At 39.9% G+C, this 26,302-nt stretch overlaps 1 protein-coding gene across 1 annotated transcript in view; it reads right to left on the reverse strand.

Moving 5' to 3' along the window:
- kif26aa (kinesin family member 26Aa) overlaps positions 1 to 26,302 on the reverse strand; it is a 78,205-nt gene that overhangs the window by 47,091 nt on the left and 4,812 nt on the right. Inside the window, exon 3 of the mRNA XM_016294628.1 lies at positions 3,939 to 4,418. Coding sequence (XP_016150114.1) covers positions 3,939 to 4,418 — 480 coding nt within the window. The remainder of the gene's footprint in view (positions 1 to 3,938; positions 4,419 to 26,302) is intronic.

The raw sequence follows: 26,302 nt of genomic DNA on the forward strand, positions 1-26,302 counted from the left end.
CACACACACACACATACACACACACACACACACACACACACACAGGCTCACAAGAGTGTGTTAGATGGGCACAGCTGTGTTCCAATAAAACCCAGCAGCAGATGGAGCTCAGTGACAGCAAAGAGGTCACATTGGACTTTAACTTTGACATTTATAGAGCATTCACTAGCACAAGTGATGACAGGAGAGAGCAGCCCCTCTGAAACACTATTAATTATCAGCTTATATTAAATGTTGTCAGACAACAGCAATCTGCTGGCCACAAAAACAATTTATAAACCCTTAAACCCTGCTACCAATTGAAATATAACCTTACTGCATTGTTACAAAGAGAAATCACTGTAAGTAATGAGTGATTCTCCACTGCAGGACAGGACAGGAAAGAAAATTTAATTGTTAAATTCGATCTGTTGTTTTTGAGTGTTGCAGAAGAGGCCCTTAACGTCCTTCACAGAATGAAACCACTGCCAAGTTAAAGCAGGGCAGCATGTGCAGTCTAGCAGACAGCCATCCCAGATGGACGTCAGGTACCATTTTTTCACCCCAGGTGAAACTGCAGTCCCATCTGTTGACAATTTGCACTTTTGGCTCCCTCCACACATTCAAATAAAGCTTGTGTGGGCCTCCTCAAGGCCTTAAAAGAGCCTGACTGCCAGAGGAGGCCCATTAGTGGGCTGTGGGTGGCACTTAGGCCTGAGGACAAGTTGATGAGGCCTGTCCTACACTACAGAAACACATGGGCTGGATGCCTCTAGCTGGCTCCAAGCTGGTATTATACTAAGTGGGATGTATAGATGAAAGATATGACTTTCCATCCCTGCTTTCCTGACACAGCTTTGCAGTTTGCTAAAGGTGTATTATAGGATATGGTGTGCACAGTGCTGAAGTATACAAAATGGCGCATGAAAAAACACCTTTTTTAATAAAAAAAGGACAAAACACTGTAAAATATGGCTCTATTGAAATTCATGGTGCAATGTCTTTGTCTTCAAGGGTGGAAACGTTCTCCAGGGTACCTACAGCCTTGTGTTTCTGTGTGGTTTGGATGTGCTGTGACTTTCAAGGTCTAATTGCTTTTCGAACTCTGTAAGATGAGGGGGAAGACAGCATCTATTGTGTTTCTTTGACACAGGGCCAGTCTGCCTTTCTTTACTACAATATACTTATGCAGAGGTGATACAGAAGGACTACCAAATGCAAACTTGTTGACATCAGAAAACATACATACACAGTGATTCATTCCAATAAACATGATGGCAGTGAGCCTATCTTTCGTCAAGAGTTGTATGTTATACTTACTAACAATATTTTATATCCATATTTTTTCAACCTGAGGGTCCAGTCATAGTAATCATGACTGGATATAAAAATATGAAGGACTTTAGGGGGTTGTTACATTACTAAGCTTGATGAATTTGCATGCATCCATAACTTATTATAGAGATTCATGATGTATAAATGCATAAAGCTCAAGGGAACAATAACTGCCAACAGACAACAAACTACTTCACACTACAAAAAAAAAAAAGGTTCAGACTGTTAACACTAACCACTACAATAACTACAGACAACTCCCTTTTACACTAAATAACAAAATAAAATAAAACTACAGACAGCACACTATTTCACACTAAATAACCAAATAAATTGAATGAAACTAAATAGACAACACACTATTTTACACTACATTACCAATAATACAAAATAATAATACTAATGATAATGATATAAAAACAGGCTATTATACAGCCACAAAGAATTATGAGAATTCCCCCCCATGTCCTGCTCAGTATGATTTACTATAGTAAATCATCTATGTAAATATTAACATATGATGACAGGTACCATACAATTTTCCTAGTTTGAATATTCAGAACTAATTATCTATTGAGAAATTGACTGATCAAATTCTATGCAGGCAAGGTCACTCTCTCCAGTCAATACTTTATGGCTTGAATGCTGCATTTCCACAGAAACCTTGATATTCCAAATTACTACTGACAAGAGAAGGATGTGTACTAACAAGCACATCTGCATCCTTTAAACAACACTCAAACATGTCTCCGTCCTTCAAGTGCATAAAACTAGGGGTAACTCACATTCACAGTGCTTAAGTTTTTTAATCTTATTCATCTCTCTAAGCAACAGCCATGACAAATGGCTCATCTGTGACAATGGGGTCACCGCGAGCCATCCAAATGCCTATCAAATTGCATTCCATATCAAGATGACTTAATGCTCAATCTCCTGACGGGAAGGTCAAGTAGAACTGAGAAGGCCAATACGAGACAGGCAGCAGCTAATCAACCTGATAATAATGTCTGGCTAATGCTAAGTCACTCAGCAGCACACAATCATATCAAAGTTGAAATATTAAAATTGTTACTGTTTCTTTTCAATGAGCATTTACATCTGTGGTTGTGGAATTTTGTCCTTTTTGACTTTCTGATGTGCCACACACCTTTTTACAACATGCAAAATCAATTAAGATGTCCATGATAACCTTGAAGCAACTCCTAAAAAGGCATCTCATATTTGAAAAACATCTATAATATATTATGTTTACCTTTAAACCATTCTGTTTGTTTAAGTCACCTTAAGCCAGAACGCTACCATCTGATTGAGACAGGCATTACCAAAAAGCTAATATCTTATTCTCTTTGAGAAGGGTACTTGAGTCCTGTCACAACAGCCTGATCCTCAGCCCTGAACTGGACATGAGCTCCATAATGGCATAAATATAGTCACATAAACCCCGTGATGAGGGACTTCTTTATGAAAGCTAATAAATAATTCTGCTCAAGGTAAAACCATAAACCAAATCACTAGGCCATCACAAAGACTTGTATATTTGCAATGCAACCATGATGTGCTTTGTGGCCCAAAAGGGCCTCAGCAGAAACAGCCCAGAGAGTGGCCTTGGAATCCAATTGGACCCAAGGACCACCAGAGACATTCTCTGTTAACTTTTTGCAGGAGTTACAGTTTGTACTATTAACTTTACTCAGATTTTGATATATAGCCACTTGAACACTTTACGAAATTTGTTGAAGTAGAAATCAATCAATCAATCAAACCATTTAAAAGTTTGAGGTTAGTAATTGTTTTAAATAAATGAATACCTTTATTCACCAAGGATTCATTAAATTGATCAAAAGATTTCTATAGTACTACAATTAAATGTTGTTTTAAAGACCTTCTAATTGTCAAATAAGCCTTAAAAATAATGATGTCCACAAACATTAAGCAGCACAACTGTTTTCAACACTGATTATAAAACAAAATGTTTCCTGAACATCAAATCAGCATATTAAAATGATTTCTGAAGGACACTGAAGACTGTAGTAATAATGCTGAAAATTCAGTATTTCCATCACAGGAATAAATTACATTTTAAAATACATTAAAATAGAAAATAGCTATTTTAAACAGTAATAATATTTCACAATATTACGGTATTTTTGAACAAATAAATTCATATGAAGCCTAATCAATTTATCACAAGTCAACGTGATACTATTCCATGTGCTTGTGGACTTCTTACAAAAACATTTACAAAAAAAATCTTATATACTATATACTATAGTCTTATATACTACTAGTTTATATACTAATTTTATTTATTTATTTAATTTACTTACTTACTTTTTTTCAGGCAGTTCCTGCCAAATGCTTGCATTTCAACAAATTAAACATGACTAGTTGGTCTATTAAATATTAATTACATTGATGTAACATAATTATTATTTATAAACCCAGCTCATTTGTGTCCCTCCCACTTTCAGATCATTGCTAAACTCCTGATCATAAAGAGGTCAAAATACTACCTAAGAAAGATGCTTTCCAACCAGCACATTCACAGTAAATACTTTTTTGCTTCAAAAGTAGAATATTCAGTTTGCATATATAACGTATAGTCATGCTATAGCTACTCTTACCAATGAGCGAAGATGGTCTGAGGTGCTTGTCACACGCCACACTCCCTCCAGGTAGTGTTGTGCATGTAGAGGAAGTGGAGTCACAGTGGCCAAACAGGTTCGTTTGCCACCCACTCTCGCTGCTCCATTTTGATTCCAACCCATTTCCTGCATTTTCTCTCTAGACTGCAGGCCACATGGTTGCCCGGTGAGTTTTTGACTGCTAGAAACTGGAGAACACTGTGTGGGCCATTCCCAGGAAGCAGGGGGTGAGATGGAACTGTGAGATGCCACACGTGGTGGCAGCAGGCCAGAAAGGGTCCCGGGCTGCAGGTCAGGCATGTCGTCGAACACCAGCCCCAGGGCAGAATGGAGTGCCAGGCGCCTCAGGTGGTGAAGGGGGGTTCCACATACTTCACAGCTGCTCTGGGCACCACAGCCCCTCAGAGGCCATTCCAGAGTCTGGAGCTTGTCAAGAAGGAAGGCTGCAAAGCTCGGGTCCTGCAAGAAAAGTCAGCAACATGACAACTTATTACAGCACAGCTGCTGAAAACATCCTGGTTTTGTTCATGCTGCATTCTGGTTAAATTAGCAGACTGATTATATTTTCAGAGCTTGTGCATAAATATTCTCCATTCACAAAGCAAAAGCTTGGCTTAATTTATAGTTAATTAGCTTGTCAATCATATGCAACACAGTATGATGCAAGTAATAAACAGAGGTGGCAACACAGCCCACACGTTGGCATATATTATAATTACCAGTATTTAACATCCTCTGAACTACGTAAATTAAATTTTTCATGAAAAAAAGCATATTTCTTTGACACATGTACAATACTGATGCCATATCTATATAACTAGGTATAGCACAACAACAGCAACAATAAATATACAAATATGAACTAAAACTGAAATAAAAAGTTATTATAAATATTTCATGAATATAAATACACAAATAAATATAAAAGTTAATAAAAAAATTACAAAAGCTCACAACAAAATAACTCAAATTTAAACTAAATATAAAACTAAAACTAAAAATATACAAATAAAAGCTAATTCAAAACATTAATAAATACTATACTAGTACAGTATATAAACAATACCACTGCAGTGGTCCCAAATTATACTGGACACTAAAGCTAATATATGAATGCTGAAAGTCAGTGCATTCGATAACTAACTACATATAAATGTAACTAAATATGAACTAATATTCATAGTTAATGTGATGAAATTCAACTGTGGGTACTCTTCTAGGTGAAACTGAATGTCCTCTAAAAATTACTTTGAAAACCAGTTGGTTGTCCAAATACTTTGTGGGGCTACTATAAAAATATTTAGATGAAGATATATAAATTATGGTAAACTTTTGGTGAACTTGGACATATAAATGTCACTCCTAACAGTTGCTCCTTTTAAAAACCAAAAAATCAAAGCTTTCTCTCCCTGCATTGCAACATTGTGTGTAGGTTGATTTAAGGATTGTAATAAACTTATACTGCCAGCACCCCAAGTGTATATTTTGCAGGAGTGAAATGGAGGTCAGGGGCCAAAGCCCCGACCTCAGCACAACACTATACCATGATTGAGTGCTTTTGTCTGGGACTGGAGGACTTCTACAGCAGGTTCACTCACTAAGGAGGGAAACTGTACAGCATTGGCATGTCAGATGCCTGCAATCTGCTTCAGCTTCAGTTTGCATGCAGGCAGCCCCTCCAACCTGTTAAAGCTGCCTGTGTGCATAAGACTTTAAAGTTTATTAATTTAAGCAGACTTGGCTAACATGTTTACAAGGAAGTGCTCCAGGGAATATAGTCCAGAAAACCGATAATATTATAATCAATATTGAGAAAAACGAAAATGATACTGCTAATGCTATTGATGATGAATATGAATTAGTTGGGATTAAATAGAAAATGGTTAAATAGCTTAAACACTTGTTCTACAATAAAATTAAATAAAATAAAAAAATAAAACAAAACTACTCTTCCACCAAGCAATATACCATAGTTCATTACACAAAAAATCACTAACACACATCCTTGTAAAATACAATTAAACATAATCTTCCATCAAATATGGTTTATATATATTAACTTCTCGCATTCATACACAACATCACTGTAACACACAGCCTCAATCTAAAATGAACATTAAAAAAAATATATACTGTATATATATATTTATCATAAATTCCCGTATTCATGCACGTGTGATGTTTATCTGCATTTGCTGCTTTGAAAGCTGCTCATCCAATCAGAATTCAGAGTCAGTACATATATTTTAATAATCTGAATGACCTTTAGATATTTGTACTTTCTGTTAAAGGTTTTAAAGTGCTCTGCATCTTCACTAGTCATTAAAGGCTTCTGGAGCAGTTCAGTCAACATGTGTCCTCAGCAGCCTTTATGCATGTACATAAACACTGTGAATTGTAAAAATGCTAAATGACAGCTGCAGAATGTGAAATAACCAGATGACATGAACGCAAGCACAAACGTGGCGTGTGTTAGTCCATCCACCCACTCAACAGACACAAGCTGCACTTGTTAAGTGCTAGTCACACCACAGCGCTATTGGAGAGGAAACTTTGTATAGAGATTTAAAGCCAGGCTGCAGTCTGCATCCTTTATTATGTCTGTGGCTTCTGGTGGCTTCCTAGACAAACACATAGAGGTTATTCACAAGTCAGTGCCTATGAGCCCATGCTCCCTCTGAGTCCCACCCCACATGTGCTCGCAGAGGCCACTGCATTCTGATAGGCAGGACAAAGGGGTGAGGATGAGCAGGCACACTTTTGGATGACGACAAGTTTACAGATTTGTACCCCTCCACCAACAGTGACCCTATAAGGCACAATGGGGAGAGTGAAATGAATGAAAATTGTAGGACCTATAACTACACCTGCGATAAATCAGAAATACTAGCTGGTATGCATTAGCGGTGATGGATTACCTATCTCTGTTCACAAAAATGAATAAATAAAGGAGTAGCTTAAACAAAGAGGAGCGTGACATACTGACATACAGTTAAATAAAAGATGGGATCACGGAGGCTGTCGACTACGATGCAGTGCAAAATATAAGGCTAAGAGAGAATTGAGGCCTTCCTTCGAACACTTCATCCATGCTCCACAAAGGGGAAAATTGCTGGTGAATTGCAATTTTCTGTTCTGTTAGGTACCAGACAGATGATGGAGGTACTGAAGGAAAAAGAGGAGAGGAACAGGAAATGAAAGGAAGACAGGCATGGAATAAGTAAGGACTGTCACAAAGGTTGGGTGAAATCCAGTGTTCATGACAAAGCACAGTAAAATGGCACACCGTATTACTGGCTTGGACTTGAGGCGTGTTTCAAAAAGTGTACCTTTTAACTTGATGCTAAAATAAAACAAAATAAAATAAATACATTCATACACATTGTGCAAATACATGTGTATCTGCATTTTACAGCAGCTTTGAAAGGGGCTTAACCAATCAGAATACAGTATCCCATACATCAATCAAATAGTTCTAAAGCGTGTTTAAATTATATTTGAAAAAAAAAAGAAATGGACATTTATAATACATAAATGTAATCCATTCAAAAGCTCTGTTAGACCTCTTTTTTGACCAACGGTCAAGCTGCACACACACAATTGTGGGATATCATACAGTAAGCAGTGAATGAGACATCTATGCTCCCTTTAAAAACAACCAAATAAAGGCATTTAAGCAGACAGGAGGACACACAAACATAGTATTGGACATGTCTTGTGGTCTTGCAACCTTCCAGCATTCTTAGACTTTCAGACACAGTCACAGTCACAGTCTCAACAAAAAGACCAGATTTCTCACTTACCGTATCTATTCTTCAAACAGCTAGAAATAAAATTTGGATTTATATTATATTATGGGACAACAGAACCATGGGAAATTCAACATCCTAAGCAAAACAGATGTTTGTAAAATGTGTTTATCAGAGCAACTGAATTATTTTTTTCGTTTTTGTACATGCAAAAAATGAATGACCTGTTTTTCTCAGCAGTCCGATAAAACTTGACTGGTCCTGTCACTTGATCACTTCACTTTCTCGTAATCTCTCTAGCCAAGGCTTCTGGTGTGCAGTCTGACCACAACTGACTCAACTCAGAAACAATTCTACTTACTTGCAGAGCAGAGTTGTAAATCACTTCACATAAACAAGTGAGATTCATCCTCATAAGCATAGCAACAGATGGAGTGCTCTGTATGCTGTAACTTTAAACTATTGCTTCCAGCTAAAATATAAGTACTCCATCCATAATATTGCTTTCTCCAGTGAAAAAGTCATCTTGTCTAAATCAGGAGAGAAGTAAAGCTAATAAACTCAGAGATACATCTCTGGGTAGACATTCTCTTTTATTCCTGTAGTGGCAAAACTGAATTTTCAGAAGCCATTACACCAGTCTTCAGTGTCATATTGTCAGTGCATTATTGTACTTTTATTATTCAAGTGATATTAAACATGTTTAAACCTGATGAGACAATATCAAGTGGTAGAGACTAACTTGACAGCTATGATGATAACATTTTTATGATAAAATCTCTTTTTAGTTATAGAAAATAAGTATGATACCAAACAAGAGTTTAAAAAGTGCATCCCCTCTTCTTGGCCTCTACCTAATTTGCCATCTGCAAGTCAATGTCTCATCCACACAAGGGCTGCCCCCAATTCTGCATTCAAGAAAACCCTCATTTATTCACCTCTTTGCATATTCATGCTACCAGCAGTCTTCTCATCAAAACACCTGTGTACATCCCATCCCTATTAAACCTGTTCCATCCCTCAGTGGAAGTGTACTTCATTTAGAAAAAACCTCATTAAAAACAAATTATGCATGTGTCACAAAATACTTTCAAGTAAGATACTCTCATTAGTAAAGCAAATTAATCCTCTTCACATAAAACGTGAACTAACTTAACACAAGCTACACTAACATCAGTTGTCTGAACTGGTGTAATCACTGTATAAATGTGTGTCATAAGTAAAAAGAAGAAACAAACAAACATGCTCCCTAAAAATGACACACATAGAAGATCAAGAATGCAAACGTTTGTAAGAAGAATTTCTTAACAGATAAATCTAAAAACATAACTGAGCCATGTGAGATTATTCTCCTTTCCTGCTAAATTTGCCTTAACACTCTTACTGTGACTCATGAAAGCATCTCAGATAAGAAGGCTAATAACTTATTTAGTCTCATTTATGTCAGTCTTCAAAGAATCTCTCCTAGAATAAATCACCTTTGATCACCTGGATGCATGATATAGCCTAGGCCTAGTCATCCTGCATAATATATCCTTTATTTCACTGCAATGATTTCATACATATCTATATAGCATGTATACTCTAACACTTCATTTGCTTCTATTTTAGAACACTTGATGATTATCTAATCAAAATAACAAAATATGGCATTCACACACCGGACAAGAAGCAAAGCGCCACGTTATTGCGGCTAGCGCATTCAATTCATTGGGCCAAAATAGTTTATTTAAAGGGGTCATATGATGCTTTTTTAAAGATCATTATTTTGTCTATTTGGTGTATCAGAATATGTTGACATGCTTTAATGTTCAAAAAACACATTATTTCTCAAATACTGTACATTATTGTAGGTCCTATATGCCCCGCCTCTCTCAAATGCTTTGTTTTCTACAAAGTCCCTCCTTCCGACAAGCGCAGTCTGCTCTGATTGGCCAGCTGACCCAGTGCATTGTGATTGGCCGAACACCGCAAGCACTCGTCGGAAATGTAACGCCCCTTACCATAATCGCCAGCTTCATCTTTCAAAATAAATATAAAGACAGAGCCCGAAAGGGGAACAGAGTCGCGTGACACAGTGATGAAGCTGGTATGTGTTTGCAGTACACAAGCCATGGTTAAGACAGCTGACTCCACTGTGATGTGCCCCCCCCCCCTCTCTCTCTCTCTCACACACACACACACACGCGATACGCAAAACTCTGCATTTGAACAGTCAATAGCAAATACTTAAACTAATAACAAAACAGTAGCTGATTCAGAAGCGCCAGATTGTCATAGCAAAGTCAGAATTACCTCCTCTCCTAGGTTCACGAAACGGTGGTCCATAAAATGCATTGCTGTTCTGTCGTAAGTAATCTTAAAGATTCCTAAATGCATCTACTTTCGGAAGGCCAAATAAAGTGCTTTTGCTTTCGCCTAGAAACACACAGTGTCTCCCTGACATGGCTGCTTCAACACTAACTGCGGTTACTGAAACCACACCTTCTTTCTTTGCGTGCACATTTGGGTGGCATTATGCAAATATTTCCACATAGTGAGGTAGATATGTGGGGGCGTGTTAGAATGAGCCGTTTTAGGGGGGCGTGGCAGAGTCTTAACTTTGATAAAGAATATCTCTTTGGTTTTGAGACTTTAGTCTTTACAACTTCAGGGATCTTATCTATGCACAATCAGCTTGTAACACTCCAAAGAGAAAGGAAAACTTGAAATCGCGTCATATGACCCCTTTAATAACTAAACTAACTAAATTCCCTAAACAGGCAAAAGTTCACTTTTCCTTTCTACTTTTTGTCACACCATTTTAACTTTGAGATGCTACTAACGTTAGCATCCTCTCAGCCCTGTCGGCAAACATACTTCTGTTTTTTTCTGTACTAAAGCAGCATCTTAGTAGCAACAAATTAATTACTTTAAAATTATATGAAAACATGTAATGTGGTTCCCTTTCGTGGAACTTGGAACTGCGTCCTCTAGGGGTCGCTATGGGGAACGCCTCGTCGTGACCCGTGTCTGAAGCCTACATACTATATACACCTTCCCGCTCTGTGCAGAGCTCAGTCTCATGTGTCAAAACAAACAGCACGAGGCATCAGTGATTATGTCTCTAGAAGCCACTCTCGACCTGTATAATGACAGTGGACCTGCTCTGCCGCTCCAGGTACTGCACCCAAAATTGCATACTTCCCATAGTAGGCGAAAAACAGTATGCAACAAAAGAAGTATGTTTGAATTCACAGTACTCATAAAAGAGTAAGCAAAAAGTACCCGGATGACCTACTACTTCCAGCATGATTCTGATTCGATGGACGCTTTACAATTCCATGAGGTCACGTGACAATGACAGCACGGTGAATGCCGTACGTCCAGATTACATTCATACTATACAAAACATACTCTTTTTGAGGTCGCAATATAATTACTTATTCAAAAAAAGAACCTACTCAAGACAGTATGCCATTTTGGACGCAGCCTATGGCTCCAGCAATGGGCACAACCCAGAAAAACTATCGGTATGGATAAATCGAGTCTCCGCTCTACATTTTTTCTCTTTCAGTAGGCTAATATAGTTACCTTCGGATGTACGTCACAGAACAGAACAAAAGATCTGTTGCTACTACCATTTAATGGCAACTTGAAATCGATGAGGCTCCACAACCCCACCGTCCAGTCCTGAATGTCACAGTGTTAAAACAATTTTTTGTCTCTTTGACAGTGAAAGCATTTATATGAAAAAAATGCTTCTTTTCCAGTCAGTCATCAGTCTCTGATTGGTCATACGGCACCAATGATAACAAAGATAATGATGTTAATGGAACAGGCATAATTGACTATGAGATGCAGAGAGAAATTGTAATGATGGCACTTAATAGAGCAATTATGCCCCATTAGGATAACATCTCACCCAATAAGCTCCCATTATCATATGCAAGCGCAGAGATGATGACAGCATTTGATTACATGTGGGTGGGCCTATATCAAGTGACCGTCTATAAAAACGCACTTTTTTATGACTCCCAAAGCATTTACACAAACCTTGTCTAATTTACATTTAGAAGACTAATTTCATAGACATTTGTAAACAAACAGGTTATGCCAGACAGACAAATTACAGCAAGCTACTTGAGTAATTTGGTGGCATTTATAGTCTCCCTGGTGGCTAGAATTTATGCCAAAGATTTTTCTTAATTAGTATTATATTGTCACTCACAAATGGTTCCCTGACAATATTAAGAAAATTACTGCATTGTTCATAAATTACTTGTGTGGTGGGGAAAGTTCCTTAAAGGGGTCATAGGATGCCCATTTTCCACAAGTTGATATGATTCTTTGGGGTCTTAATGAAAAGTCTGTAACATAGTTTGGTTAAAATTTCTCAATGGTAGTGTAAAAAACACCTTTTTTTACCCTGTCAAAAACAGCTCTTTTCAGATCAAGCCGTTTTTGTAGCATTTTCCTTTAAATGTTAATGAGCTCTGCTGCCCCCGCCCCTCTCTTCCGAGCCGCTCTCAGAGAGACTGTTTACTTTAGCTGTATTCATCGTGAAACTTGCTAATTAGCACATTATTAGGAAAGGCAATTTGCAAAGATTCATTACAAAACATTATACTCCCTTCTTCTGTAGATGAGGCTGGATCATGAATGATTTGCGTGAACATAGACGCATTTATGTAGATCGGGGGCGCATTCCCTTCAGAAACAAATGTAATCCACTGCGTCTTCAGCGGCCCAGATGTCGGAAGTAAATGACGACTGCTGTTCATTATTACATCCAACAACAGAACACCTCAGTGGCTTAGGAGTCATTCTTTTCTACATCTTCTCCAGCGGTGAAACAATGGCGGACTGATGACAGCTCACTCAGGGCGGGTCTAAGGTAAGACACCAGTCCGGAAAAGAAGGGAAATAACTAACATGCCCGCAACTGTTATGAGAAAAGTCATAGAAAAGCTCACTGTACATTGTTGGACTGTGTGTGATAGAATACCAGAGTGTGGGGATTTACTGAAGAATTGAGGGATGAAGCGGGGAAAAAACAGCCACTCTCCCACCACAGTGACTTAGCAAAGACTTGTTTATCCTGGGTTTCTCTTGCATGCCAAGTCATCCATATCAATAATGAGACAAGTTACGTAACTGAAATGACATACACATACATCACTGATGCATTAAAAGGAATGCTGCCTCTGTGTTGGTTATTGCAATGCACTGGTGGATATATCCTTAGGTAAAATAAGAATGTAAAAAAGATTAGGCAAGAGCAGCCAAATCAAATCTACAAGCTGTGTTTTAAAAAAAATAGAAGCCACTTTAATTGTTTTGAACAAACCAAAATCGAGATTTGTTTCACCCGGGTTCAGCTCTGTGGTCAAATAAAGCGACTTTAGAGGGCTTAATTAACATTACACACAATCCTTCCAGCAGTGATTATGGAGCAAGTATGTCATCCCCTATTGAAAAATGTAGCACTCTCATAAGAATCATTAGTGTCCTACTGATGCATATCAGCCAAGCCAATTAGCCAGATGATTAATACAATCATTCAGCAGAATAAATGAATGGAATAAATGAATTTTTCAGATGATGCTGAAATAATTTCATACTTTGAACATAAATATTATCCTATTCCCATATGCCTGATTCTAACTGTTTGTATCTGCTGGTCTCAAAAGCTGCTGCGTTTTCTGTGTAGAAAATGTTGTTAGGGACAAGCAGATAAAGAAATAAAGCAGATAACAGTGCACTTTGAAACCTTACAGGTATGAATGTGTGGAAACGATTTTATCAGTAGTAGTTTAGTGTGCTTTTGGTCAAAAAGACATCTTTTGATGCAGGTTAAAAAGGAAATGTTGACCTGGCTTCCTTCTAAATAAAACACTTCTAACCCACACAGAGCACAGTGAATAATATTTGACTGTCAGAATGTACTGTCTGTAATGTAGAATTTATCATTTTCATTTGTCACGTGCTCTAGAATGATGATATATATGTATAGTCACAAAGATGATTGGGAAATTACTTTACATTAGTTAGAATAATGTACATAAGTCACTCTTTGATGGATATTTTTCATCCCCATGTTTCTAAATCAAAATCGACTTCTACATAGTTCTGTTCAGTTTTATAGGAAATACAGTACTTACAGATAGGAATAGTCAAAATTAGCTAAAGCAAACCATTTTTCTCTTTTTCTGTTTTCACATAAATGTTTGCAAACAGGCCCTCACAGTGTTGGAAAACAAAAAAGTTTTTCTTCAGAAATTTTATCACAGCAGACACATAGATATAGTGTTCTGACTCACAGTGAGTGAGCATCAAATTCCATATCTGCTCTGGCCTATGCCAAAAAAATGAGGAGGATGGGTAACCTAAGAGTTTTCCACAACATCAGGAGGTATACGATTCAATGTTCCATGTCAACAGGGCAGTCAAAGTTCCTAATTTAGGAACCTCACCACAGGTTTCATCTTTTATGAACTTGTTTTTGAGCCATGAAGGTCAAAGCTGAACATGCCAGGGCTCCAGTCAACAGAGATCAAATGAACGGTTTCACTCCTCCCTGTGTCTGTCTTGTAGTTTCCTGTTTTTACAGGGAATGTTCAGTGATGGCACCACCTTTTAAAGAAAACAGTTATGGCTTAATATTTTTTCCTTTTTAAAGCTCTGCTGTTGTGTCCTCTCACACGTTGCCTCTGTTTTTTTCAGCAGGCCACCAGCTAAGTTTCCTCTCTATGGCTCTCACATTATCTGTGTGCATTCTGCTGGACACACATTCAAATGTATCTGTCTTCAAGAACATTGACTTCTCACCAAGTTTAAGTATTAGAAACTACTTTACACGCATCTCTGCTACATTAACAATAATGCAGCAGACCACCTATAAAATATTGCACATACACAAGAACGTTGTTTAGAAATGTCAACAAGATAATAAACTTCAAGCATCAAGTTATTTTATATGCTGAATGTAAATGTCACACTAGGCCCCGTCAAATAAAACCAACAGGCTGCAAGCTGCATTTATACATAAAAAATATTCTTGCAGGTGTGGTAAAAGATAAGTGGCAAAATACTCGTCCATGGGAAGTGGGATTGGCCTCTACATGCACCCTCTCTAAGAATGCCCATTTGAAATATTCACAGGACGTCCTGAAACTCAACATTAGAGAAGCAATTAGATTTTAGTTTTTGTTAAAAAAAAGGGGGGGGGGGGCGGGGGCCTTCAGATATTGTGTTGGACAATGGGGGGTCTTTGACTGACAACAACAGAACTAGAGGAAACCCTTTGTTGATAACAGCAGGAGCTCAACGTTATGTGGGCTAACATCCCATAATACACCCCAAATGTTGTTTTATGAGCTGATCATCTTAGAGGTCATTGTAAACTTCTTTGTATTTCTAATTACACAGTAAGGCTATACTCTTTTGGAACATATACAGTTGATACATATAAAGTATTTAAAGGGTTAGTTCACCCAAAAATAAAAATTAGGCTGCGTTTTACTCCCCCCTGATGCATTCTATGTGTATATGACTTTCTTCTTTCAGACGAATCCAGTCGGAGTTATATAAAAAAAAATTCTTTGATCTTTCAAGCTCTATCGTTGCACTCAGCGGGTGTTGCATTGCTTCTGTCCAAAATGTGTAAAATAAAAAGCACCTTTCCATTAAATAAAGTGTCTCACACGGCTCCGGGGGGGGGGGCTAGCTTGCGCCAGCAGTTGTACACAGAAGCAGCTCCGGGAGGATGACGTATGAGGTCAGCGTTGCGCATGCGCTGGTGAGTCTCGTGAAAACAATTTTGTTTACAGGATCAAAAGAAGCTAAGTTTCCTTACTTTAGCAAATGAAAACCAGTCTCCTCTTGGCTTATATCGAAATCCTCCGACATTCTTCTTTACAAATCTTCATTTTGTACTTCTAATTAGTGACCGTTGTTTTGTTTCGATCTCTCCGCGTGCGTCACTTCTGAGCGGCGCATGCGCAAAGCTGACCTCATATTCCCCCAGAACTGCTTCTGGTTTACAACAGTGAGCGCAAGCTAGATTCAAGTGATTATTACGTTTTGAATATGGATATTTTTCTTACAAAAACGCATTGATTCGCTACAGGAGGCCTTTGTTCACCCCCCGGAGCAGTGTGAGACACTTTTTTTTGTGGAAGGGTGCTTTTTATTTCATGTCTTTTGGACAGAAGCAATGCAACACCCGCTGAGTACAACGATAGAGCTTGAAAGATCAAAGACATTTTTTTATATAACTCAGACTGGATTCATCTGAAAGAAGAAAGTCATATACACATAGGATGCATCGGGGGTGAGTAAAACGCAGCCTAATTTTTATTTTTGGGTGAACTAACCCTTTAAGCAAAGTGTGTCTTATGGATTATATAATAAAATATTAATCTAAGTGGCAGTTATTTTTTGCAAGCAAAACATTTTACAAAATAAATTAAGAGTTGGATAAGAGTGTGGGATGAAACATTATATGTACTGTTAAAAATGAATTTGGACAAGACACATGTGTGAACTTTAAAATGAATTTAAATCACCTTGAAACTAGATGCTGTTTAAAAGAAATTGCTCAAAAGTGACATTTGTTCTTTTTTCTTTGCTGATGTCACTAGATTTTATATTTCGTATCCAATGTATTGCGATGATATTTATACATTTTATTTTCAGCCTTTGTGTTTTTAAATACTACAATAGGGTGTGTGCACATTTACAAGATATCAATCTGGAAATCAATACACCAGATTTTCAATGCATGACTTTTTGCTCTAACAGAAAAAGTATGAAGTCTATGAAGCTTTTTAATTACTCCAGACAGCTTTCTTTTGATGGCATTCAGACTTTGTACTCTAAGCTTGAACTCAGGTGTGAGAATACAGCTATCTCCTCAACACAGCTGCTGTGCATCTCCAAAAACACCAAAATCTCACATTCTAATCTTTGAGCCATCACTAATGACAACTAATCTGAAAATGTGACCGCCAGGCAGGCTGTGGCTGAAAGGAGATAAGGAGGTTGAAAGTAAGACAGAGACAACCTGGTTGCATGAAATGACAACAAGGACAAACGACTGATGGAAGTGACTTAATCGAAGATGACTTAACACACCCATAGCAGTATTTACAAGTTCAAAGTAGCCAAAATAAAACCAGGAAGCTTGTAATGACTTGCTTCACTGGACCACTTGTATCCCTCCTCTGCTCTGGTACAGCACTGGCATCCAAAACTCATGAGGAGAGAGCCGTAACCTTGCAGCTTTATTGCTCCGGTGGCTATTGAAAATGAGTGTGGTGAGAGTTATAAAGCTGGTGTGAACTTAAATATTCCAGCTTTGACAAGGCGTATGGGGCCTCTTTGGGCAAAATAGTGCATTAAACTGTGGCAGTGCTGTCCGAAGCATTCTCTTGAGCATTCTTTAACACTGCATCACTGTGAAAGGATAAAGTGTCTAAGCTACTACCTGCTTTGTGTTAAGATTTTAGGATATTTGTCAATGAAGAGAAGTCTTTTTTCTTTTTTTGTGTGACTTGGGCTTTCAATGTGACTTATATGATGCACTTATTTCAGTGCCAGACAATGAAAGTTGATTGAGGTGCAGGTTCAGGGACAGAACTGAATTACGGCTACCAAACCACTACATTGATCTGTTTCACAGCTCACTTAGCCTGTTATTTAATCTGTTCCAGGGTGCTTCTATCAGCTTACTGATCCCATATACTCGAGCTGATCCGGCCCACCGCACTGTCAGACCCCCATTGCCTCAGGTTAATGACAGACTATGAAGGATGCAATGATAAACCTCTATATCTCTTCCTTCAACTGTCTTTCTTAAGATGGACTTGTCACCATTTTCTTAACATTTCTCACCACTGATTCTCTTTCTTTTTTTCTCAAGGTGTGGTCACACTAGACTTTGTGGTCAATTCAGTTCCAGTATATGCATACAAATCAAAGAGATCAGTAGTCTGACCTGCAAATTCATATACTGAAAATGTTTGAGCAATAGAGGATCTAAACATCACAGATTGACCTCCTGTATGGCATAATATAAAGAATATAAACTTCAAAGCTGAATGAATCGCAGTCCAACAGGACTGAGAGGTATATGGTATACTTTAACATTTAAAATTTTAATTTATCATTTGTGATGCATTATTTATTAACAACACACAATCCCTAGAGCGGTGGTTCTCAACCTTTTTTACTCCAGGGCCTCCCAATGCACACAACAATATTCAAAGGCCTCATCACTTTTACAGTTGTTTTGTGATTTACTCGATTGGGATTGTTTTTTTCTTTTACACAATTTAAAGTATTTTTAATCTTGGCATCACTAGGAAAATATATGTTTATAATAAAAATAACTCCCATGAAGTTATTGCTAAGATTTTATAAATTTACATGACTTTTCCAGGTATAGAAATCACACTTTTAAAACTAGGCTCTTATTTATTTGTAGTTGTTAAGGCTCCTTTTAATGCTTGTTTTGTCATATTTTAGATAATTTTAAGCCACTTTAAGGCCCACTATAGTTGAAAACCACAGTCCTAGTGCTTGACATCATATCCTGTTGCAGTTTAAAAAGACTGCATCTTCACTATTCTAATATTTGTAAATTTTTATTTCTATATAATGATCAGGCCCACACTGAATCTGCACCCACAGAATAATGCAAAAAACAGATTTCCATAGAAATCTGAACACCTATCATTACAATTTGTGTTTTGTTTTATTCACTGTTTTGACTAATATGATTATGCTTTCAGCTACCAATAAGAGTGTATTAATGTTACTGTAGTATGTTTAGCATTTACTGTAGTACTGTTACTGTAGTATGTTTAGCATTTTGTTATTTTTAAATGCTTCTGCAAACCTTTCTGCAAAAATCAGTTCAGAAAATCTGAAAGAAGTCTGTACAATAAAGCTGGCCCTGCTCATGATCACTTTGCCTCTTCATGCCAGATGTGCTGGGTATGTGATATTTTTTCCCCTGTGGGGTACTAGAATGGCAACTGTTGGTGGAATACTATGGAGTTTTCCATGATGGTGTTTCTCCCACACAGGTGCTGATTTGTAGGGTCTCCGTGCAATACCCAGATTAGCTCCTGGCTCTGTTCCACAGCCCAGGCGCTTTATAACCCACTTCTCACACATGTTCCCACTCATACATTCATCAGTCATCATGTGTTAGCCGTGAATGATACTCTGGAGTGATTAATGCAAATGCAGCATTGATCTGAGCACTGCGCTCAGCTGCAGGAGTGCAGCCGCTCTTTACCTGCAGAACGACTCACCCGGCCTCTGAGACTCCAGAGAGAATCAAAGGTCCCTCTCATTAGTTTGGAATAATAAAAAAAATCTTACCAAACCCAAACTTTTGTTCAAAACTGAAAGTGTTTGTCATTTAATAACTTTGTTTTATAACTCATTTAATTTTATAGATATTGATCTGATATGGATTGATCTATGATGGACAAGTTGCGACCTCCCAGGGCATGACATAATCAGCACAGGATGGAAGAGGGAGAGTGACAGAGAAGAGCACGGTGACGATAGGTCATCTGGCCACAAACACTCTGAAGATTCACTAAAGAGTAAATCACACTCTTTCCATGTCCAGATTTTGGAAGGAGAAATAACAGGAAGGAAATGGACCTAAATAATGAATTGCTTCAGTGATGCAGATAAATGAGGCTTTGACTGCGTGGCAGATTACATCAAGCGCACAGATGATTTTTGAAGCTGTTGCTCATTCATTTTGAGCAAAAGGATACACAGGAGGCAAGAGTGTGATCCTCAGGAACAGCCTCAGCCTTAGCCGAGGCAATGTATCGCAGTGTATCGCAGCTGGAATGTATCGCAGTTGGAAAACTAAAAAGAGTGCTTGCAGCGCCAAAAGGTCACCTGCTAGCAAGCCAAGGACAAGATGACTGGAAGAATAATCTCATAGAGAGGTAGAGATGCTTGCAATAGCTATAGACCTGTAAAAAAAAAAAGGAAGCCATAATCCTCTTGGGAAAGTACCCCACTTGCTTTTTCCTGTAAACTGCAGTCATGCCTGGCAGACTGACTGCTGAGACAGCAGGGATATGTACAGGTTTAAATTTTCATCACATGGACCAGCACATCATTCCATCCCAGTTTATTTCTTTGAGATTGCTTCGGCCCCTCCAGTGAGACCACAGCTGGCCTCTTCTGAGACTTTCCCATGAATTTACGGTGAGGTGATTCTCCGTTGGATGCTTGGCTGATTGTAGTAATCATCCTTTTTACCTTGAATGCACTGCTCAGTAAGCTGGATGTTCCCCCCTGTTTATACTAGTGTTGAATACAGGGAGGCAGTCGGACGCTTACTCTGTCATCTAAATCTCACAGATAGGAAAATGTTCTTGGGTGATTTTCTCAGTAAACGTAAAAGCAAAACATGCTGGGAGCCTTTAGGTTCTTTACTCTGGCATTTTAGGGGATATTCAAAGGACCAGCACTCAGAAATGTCCCATCATGCCCCGGGACCGGTTAAAGAAAATCACTGAAGTGGGTGATGAGATGACAGAAAGCTGGAAAAAGGTTAAAGGATGAAAACAAGTCATCACTAACGTTTTACATAAATCATGTGTTTTTCCAGATTTTCAGAATTACAAGTCTGTAGTGATAAAAACACCTACATAAACTGAAGTGAAGTGTTGTGCCAAAATGAAAACCAAAACCACCACACAGCAGACTAAATAATGTGTCTTTAAAGACATAATAATGTGACTTTAAAGGGTTAGTTCACCCCAAAATTAAAATTATGTCATGAATTACTCACCCGCATGTTGTTCCAAACCCATAAGACCTTCGTTCATCTTCGGAACACAAATTAAGATATTTTTGATGGAATCTGACAGCTCGTAACTGAAATGTTCCCAGACATAAACGTAGCAAGGACATCCGTAAAACAGTCCATTTCACATCAGTGGCTCAACTTCAATTTTGCGAAGCTACGAGAATACTTTTTGTGCGCAAAGAAAAAAAAAAGATGACTTTATTCAACAATTCTTCTCCCCCGAGTTACAGTCTTCCGCCATTTTGGAGAGTATCACAACGCATACGCACACTTTACCCTAAGTGTAAACAACGCTGATTACGGCAATTACGTTCATGCGCGTGCTTTCCCCCCTAATTTAAACAACGCCGATTACGTTCTTGAGTACTCTCCAAAATTGCAGAAGACGTAACTTATAATAAATAAATTATGTTATTTTCGTTTTCTTTGTGCACATAAAGTATTCTCGTAGCTTCGCAAAATTGAAGTTGAAACTGTGATGTCACATGGACTTTTTTACCAATGTCCTTGCTACATTTCTGTCTGGGAACATTTCAGTTGCGTTGCTGTCTATGGATGGTCAGAGTGCTCTCAGATTCCAGCAAAAATATCTTAATTTGTGTTGCGAAGATGAACGAAGGTCTTATGGGTTTTGAACAACATGAGAGTGAGTAATTAATGACAGAATTTTCATTTTGGGGTGAACTAACCCTTTAAACCATGTGACCTCAAATACTATATAATGTGATGGCCTGGGGTAATTCAGACCCTTGATTTGCTTTTGCTAGGTTTTATGAGAATTTCACCGAACATTGAAAATTGTAATAACATTTACAATGGCTTTCAGACCTTTTGAAAATTTTGCTCATTATATTTCAACCCAGATATCAAGTCTCTATAGCTTAATCTGCCCCAATACCAATAAAGGAAAAAACCTACCTGGTCTCATGGCATAATCGTACCTGGGGGCACTTTTTAGAGAGACGCGAAATACGTAGGCCTACCAATAAGTACATATCACTGCAGTTTCCAAAATAAATGAACACTAGAGGCAGTAAAACTCCGACACCTTTTATTCCTTTTCACACAAATTTACAGAGTTTCGATTAATAAAGCGTAATTTTCGCACAATGACTTGAAGAATATAATGTTATGACTTCAAAAAATATTTATATGCTGGGAGATTTAAAAACTGATGCTTTTGATTGTTAGCATCACACATATCCAGCTTCATATCTATTGTTCCTCTTCAGGAACTCGAGCTGCGTCGGAGGACGCTTTGGGAACGCCCTTCAGTGTGACCGGCTCTGAACCACGTGTGTAATCAGTCCAATGGATGGGCGAGACGTCACGGGCAGGGTGACGTAGCGACCAGAAAGCTTAAAAGCACGTGCGGTGAAACCGGCGTCAGCTTTCTGTCATTCAGCAAGAGCTCTGTGTGTGTGTCAGTCTGATATCTGTTTGTGAGTCTTATTTAGTGTTGTCTGTCACGAATCTCAAGACAAAACCAGACACCTAAGTCGAGGGCAGGCAGCGTTCAGGCTGTTGTCTGCTTGGGAGAAAGCACGCAGAGTCAGCTCTCGAAAAAAAAGGAACTGACGGCCCGTTTTGGTAGCATTTGTTTCTGCCTTGCATCGCTCTCAGAGGGCTCTCTTTGAGAAGAGAGCCTTCACTAGCGTTCCTCGCGGTGACGGCCCTGCTTTCGCCAAGGCAGAACGGCGGCTATGCTCGTGGGTTTCGCATATGGATCCGGTGGAGGGAATATAGACGGGCGCATCCCTATCTACTTCCTTAACCACCAGATCCGGCGCCCGCTCTCGGGGTCTCGGAAGCCCGCGCTGCGGTACTTCCCCCCGGGGAGAGGGCGCGACGCTCCGCCTGTCTTTCTCCGAGGAGATTGACATGGAGTGTGTCAAAGAGCTCGCCAGTTGCACAAGCATCAGTTACACAAGCATATCATGCCTGATATTATAATGAGCAGCATTAATAGGGAGCGGAGCTCGCGCAGTAGGCTCTCGGGGGGCGGATTGTGCTTTTCCCGCTGTTAAGCGCTCCGCTCTCGCCGGGCACGCTCCGAGGAGTGTGTCCGTGCCTGTGATCTTGCGATTGTGGTCCCGCTGCTGCTGAGGCACAGAGGCGACTGAGATCACGGGGATCGCACATGATCTGGTGGACGGGTTGGAGATGGCTCGTCCTATCTCCACCCATGTTCCCTAGATCTAGAGCTCGTTCTCGAGGCTTGGAAGCCCGCGCTGCGGTTCTTCCCTCTCTGAGTGAGAGCTTGCTGATGCGGCCATCTTTCTCTGAGGAGATTGATGTTGTTTGTGTGACTGAGCAGCTCGAGGCAACGCTTATATTGCATAATTCGGTTTTTGATGTGAATCTTACTCACCAGACCGTATTTACTCCTCTGGTTGTTTGACTGCATTTAATTCTGAGGAATAAAATGAAGTATTTATCTGACTATGAGAAGTTAGACATACAGGGGCACTTGGGATAAAAATAAATAAATAAATAAATTTTCTCCAGTGAGAGCACGAGTTTACCTCTCTTCCTCTGAGGAGGTTGAGGCGGTGGCAGGGTGACGTAGCGACCAGAAAGCTTAAAAGCACGTGCGGTGAAACCGGCGTCAGCTTTCTGTCATTCAGCAAGAGCTCTGTGTGTGTGTCAGTCTGATATCTGTTTGTGAGTCTTATTTAGTGTTGTCTGTCACGAATCTCAAGACAAAACCAGACACCTAAGTCGAGGGCAGGCAGCGTTCAGGCTGTTGTCTGCTTGGGAGAAAGCACGCAGAGTCAGCTCTCGAAAAAAAAGGAACTGACGGCCCGTTTTGGTAGCATTTGTTTCTGCCTTGCATCGCTCTCAGAGGGCTCTCTTTGAGAAGAGAGCCTTCACTAGCGTTCCTCGCGGTGACGGCCCTGCTTTCGCCAAGGCAGAACGGCGGCTATGCTCGTGGGTTTCGCATATGGATCCGGTGGAGGGAATATAGACGGGCGCATCCCTATCTACTTCCTTAACCACCAGATCCGGCGCCCGCTCTCGGGGTCTCGGAAGCCCGCGCTGCGGTACTTCCCCCCGGGGAGAGGGCGCGACGCTCCGCCTGTCTTTCTCCGAGGAGATTGACATGGAGTGTGTCAAAGAGCTCGCCAGTTGCACAAGCATCAGTTACACAAGCATATCATGCCTGATATTATAATGAGCAGCATTAATAGGGAGCGGAGCTCGCGCAGTAGGCTCTCGGGGGGCGGATTGTGCTTTTCCCGCTGTTAAGCGCTCCGCTCTCGCCGGGCACGCTCCGAGGAGTGTGTCCGTGCCTGTGATCTTGCGATTGTGGTCCCGCTGCTGCTGAGGCACAGAGGCGACTGAGATCACGGGGATCGCACATGATCTGGTGGACGGGTTGGAGATGGCTCGTCCTATCTCCACCCATGTTCCCTAGATCTAGAGCTCGTTCTCGAGGCTTGGAAGCCCGCGCTGCGGGTCTTCCCTCTCTGAGTGAGAGCTTGCTGATGCGGCCATCTTTCTCTGAGGAGATTGATGTTGTTTGTGTGACTGAGCAGCTCGAGGCAACGCTTATATTGCATAATTCGGTTTTTGATGTGAATCTTACTCACCAGACCGTATTTACTCCTCTGGTTGTTTGACTGCATTTAATTCTGAGGAATAAAATGAAGTATTTATCTGACTATGAGAAGTTAGACATACAGGGGCACTTGGGATAAAAATAAATAAATAAATAAATTTTCTCCAGTGAGAGCACGAGTTTACCTCTCTTCCTCTGAGGAGGTTGAGGCGGTCAGCAGGGGCTGCTGGGCGGGAGCAGTCCCAACCTACCGTGTTCCAGCCCCTCATTCTGGGGGTCTCACTTTTCGTACTCCGCAGAGTCTAGAGTGGCACTCCCAGGCCAAAGGCTTCTAGCAGAAGGCGGTTCTGCGGACCATCATTCTCGCTGGATAGTCCTCGTCGTAAACGTCCTGACACCTAAGGCCTAGGACTTTTTAAGGGGCCAGCTCCCTCTGGGGAAGAGCGGTGTACACCGCATTACACGGTGCCCGTCTCTCCTCAGTGCCCTTAGGAGGTCACCTGGCGGTGTGGGAGCCCCTGCCAAGTGCGCTTCATTGGGTCCTGCCCCGAGCAAGCTCTGGTCTAGTCTTCCTAACAGACGACGTGGGACTGAGGGCCGTCATTTTCAATAGGAGACTTCAGCTATGAGAGTCCTGATGCTGTGGCTCTGGACCTCAGAGGGCAGGCCCCTCTGGGAAAGAGTGGTGTAAACTGCATTGCACGGTGCCCGTCTCTCTTCAGTGCCCTCAGGAGATCAGTCTGCCAACCCTGCCGGTGTTCCAGGGCGCAGCGGTCTCCGGCGAGCGCTCTCTCAGTTACCGCCCGGAAACGTAGCAGTGCTAAGTGGCTCGTAACCTCCACGGAGGTCTCTAGAGCAGCTAGTACGGCCATTCCCTGCCGGTCTGCCACTTCAGGGCACCGAACTAGCCGCTCTGGTTCCACCAGAGGTCAATCTCGAGAGACTGATTCCCTTAGTAGACTATTTGGCAGCGTGAAAACTACTGCCAAACGTGTCTCAGTGAGTCCTCCACACTGTAGTGAGAGGCCACAGAATCCAGTTCGGTTCTCCTCCGCTTCAATTCAACGGGGCCTTTCCCACCTTGATGGGTCCCGAGCAGGCTCTGGTAATGGAAAAGAAGTAGACACTCTCTGAGGATGGAGGCCATCGAAGTGGTCCCTCCTCGCGCAGCAGAGTCTGGGTCCTACAGCCGGTACTTTACCGTTATTATGTGTTTTCAAAATATACAAAAAAGGCCAAAATTGCTAATACTGATTTTAAATAAATAAATTGTATTTACTAATATTTCCTAATTTTTTTAATATATTTTGTCTGTGGGAAAAAATTGCCCTATGAGTACTCTTTAAAGTTTATCTTCCTTCTGCAGATCTGCTACATAAGGATTTGTTTTTAATTCATGGGGTGACCCACTGTTATGTGATCATAATGATCTGAAATTGAGATAAATCTCTCCATTCTACAATCCAATTTGTTTTCCATTGACGAGTCAGAATGGATTTAGACTGCCATTACACTTTTAAATTTAAACTTTTTCTGTGAGATACGAATCCATGAGGCAAACTTATGGAGTCTGTTATTGACAGCATCATTGTGTGCTAAAAGTGGCCTGAGATTCTTTCATCTTGCTTTTGTTGAACACTCAGCCATTGCATGGGTATCTTACAGCTTAATCTGACTATCTGGACCCAGACTTGATTGTCTGAGCTGACAAATAATTTAACTCTGTCTGAGACAGCCGAGAAGAAAATTTCCTTGCATGTTTTAAAGCTTTACTTCATCTTATCTCCAGGCTTGTAATTAGAGTCTAAGAAAGCAACTTTTTATTCTGTCCATGCTTTAAAGAAAAGAAGCTTTGCTAGTCTTCCTAAAACATTTTATTTAAAAAAAGCTAAATTGGACTGTATAGTTTGTCTTTCTTTCTTCCTTTTTTTAATGAATCCTTCATAAAACTTAATCAAAACAGACAGTCATGTTTTGCTATGCTGAAATCAATAGTTGCAATACAGTACATAATGTACTTTTCATAGTACAGTTCACTTGTCTGAAGAGTCATCTTCAATTTTTCAAGAATAAGACCGTGCTCCTAAGATGTACATTTGGTGTGCAAAATAATTGACCAATGCAATAAATATTCTTAAAGGGATAGTTTACCCAAATAATAAAATAATATAAAAATTCTGTCATCATTTACTTGTCA

The sequence above is a fragment of the Sinocyclocheilus grahami genome, unplaced genomic scaffold (assembly GCF_001515645.1).
Source record: "Sinocyclocheilus grahami isolate Dianchi unplaced genomic scaffold, SAMN03320097.WGS_v1.1 scaffold15.1, whole genome shotgun sequence".
NCBI lineage: Eukaryota > Metazoa > Chordata > Actinopteri > Cypriniformes > Cyprinidae > Sinocyclocheilus > Sinocyclocheilus grahami.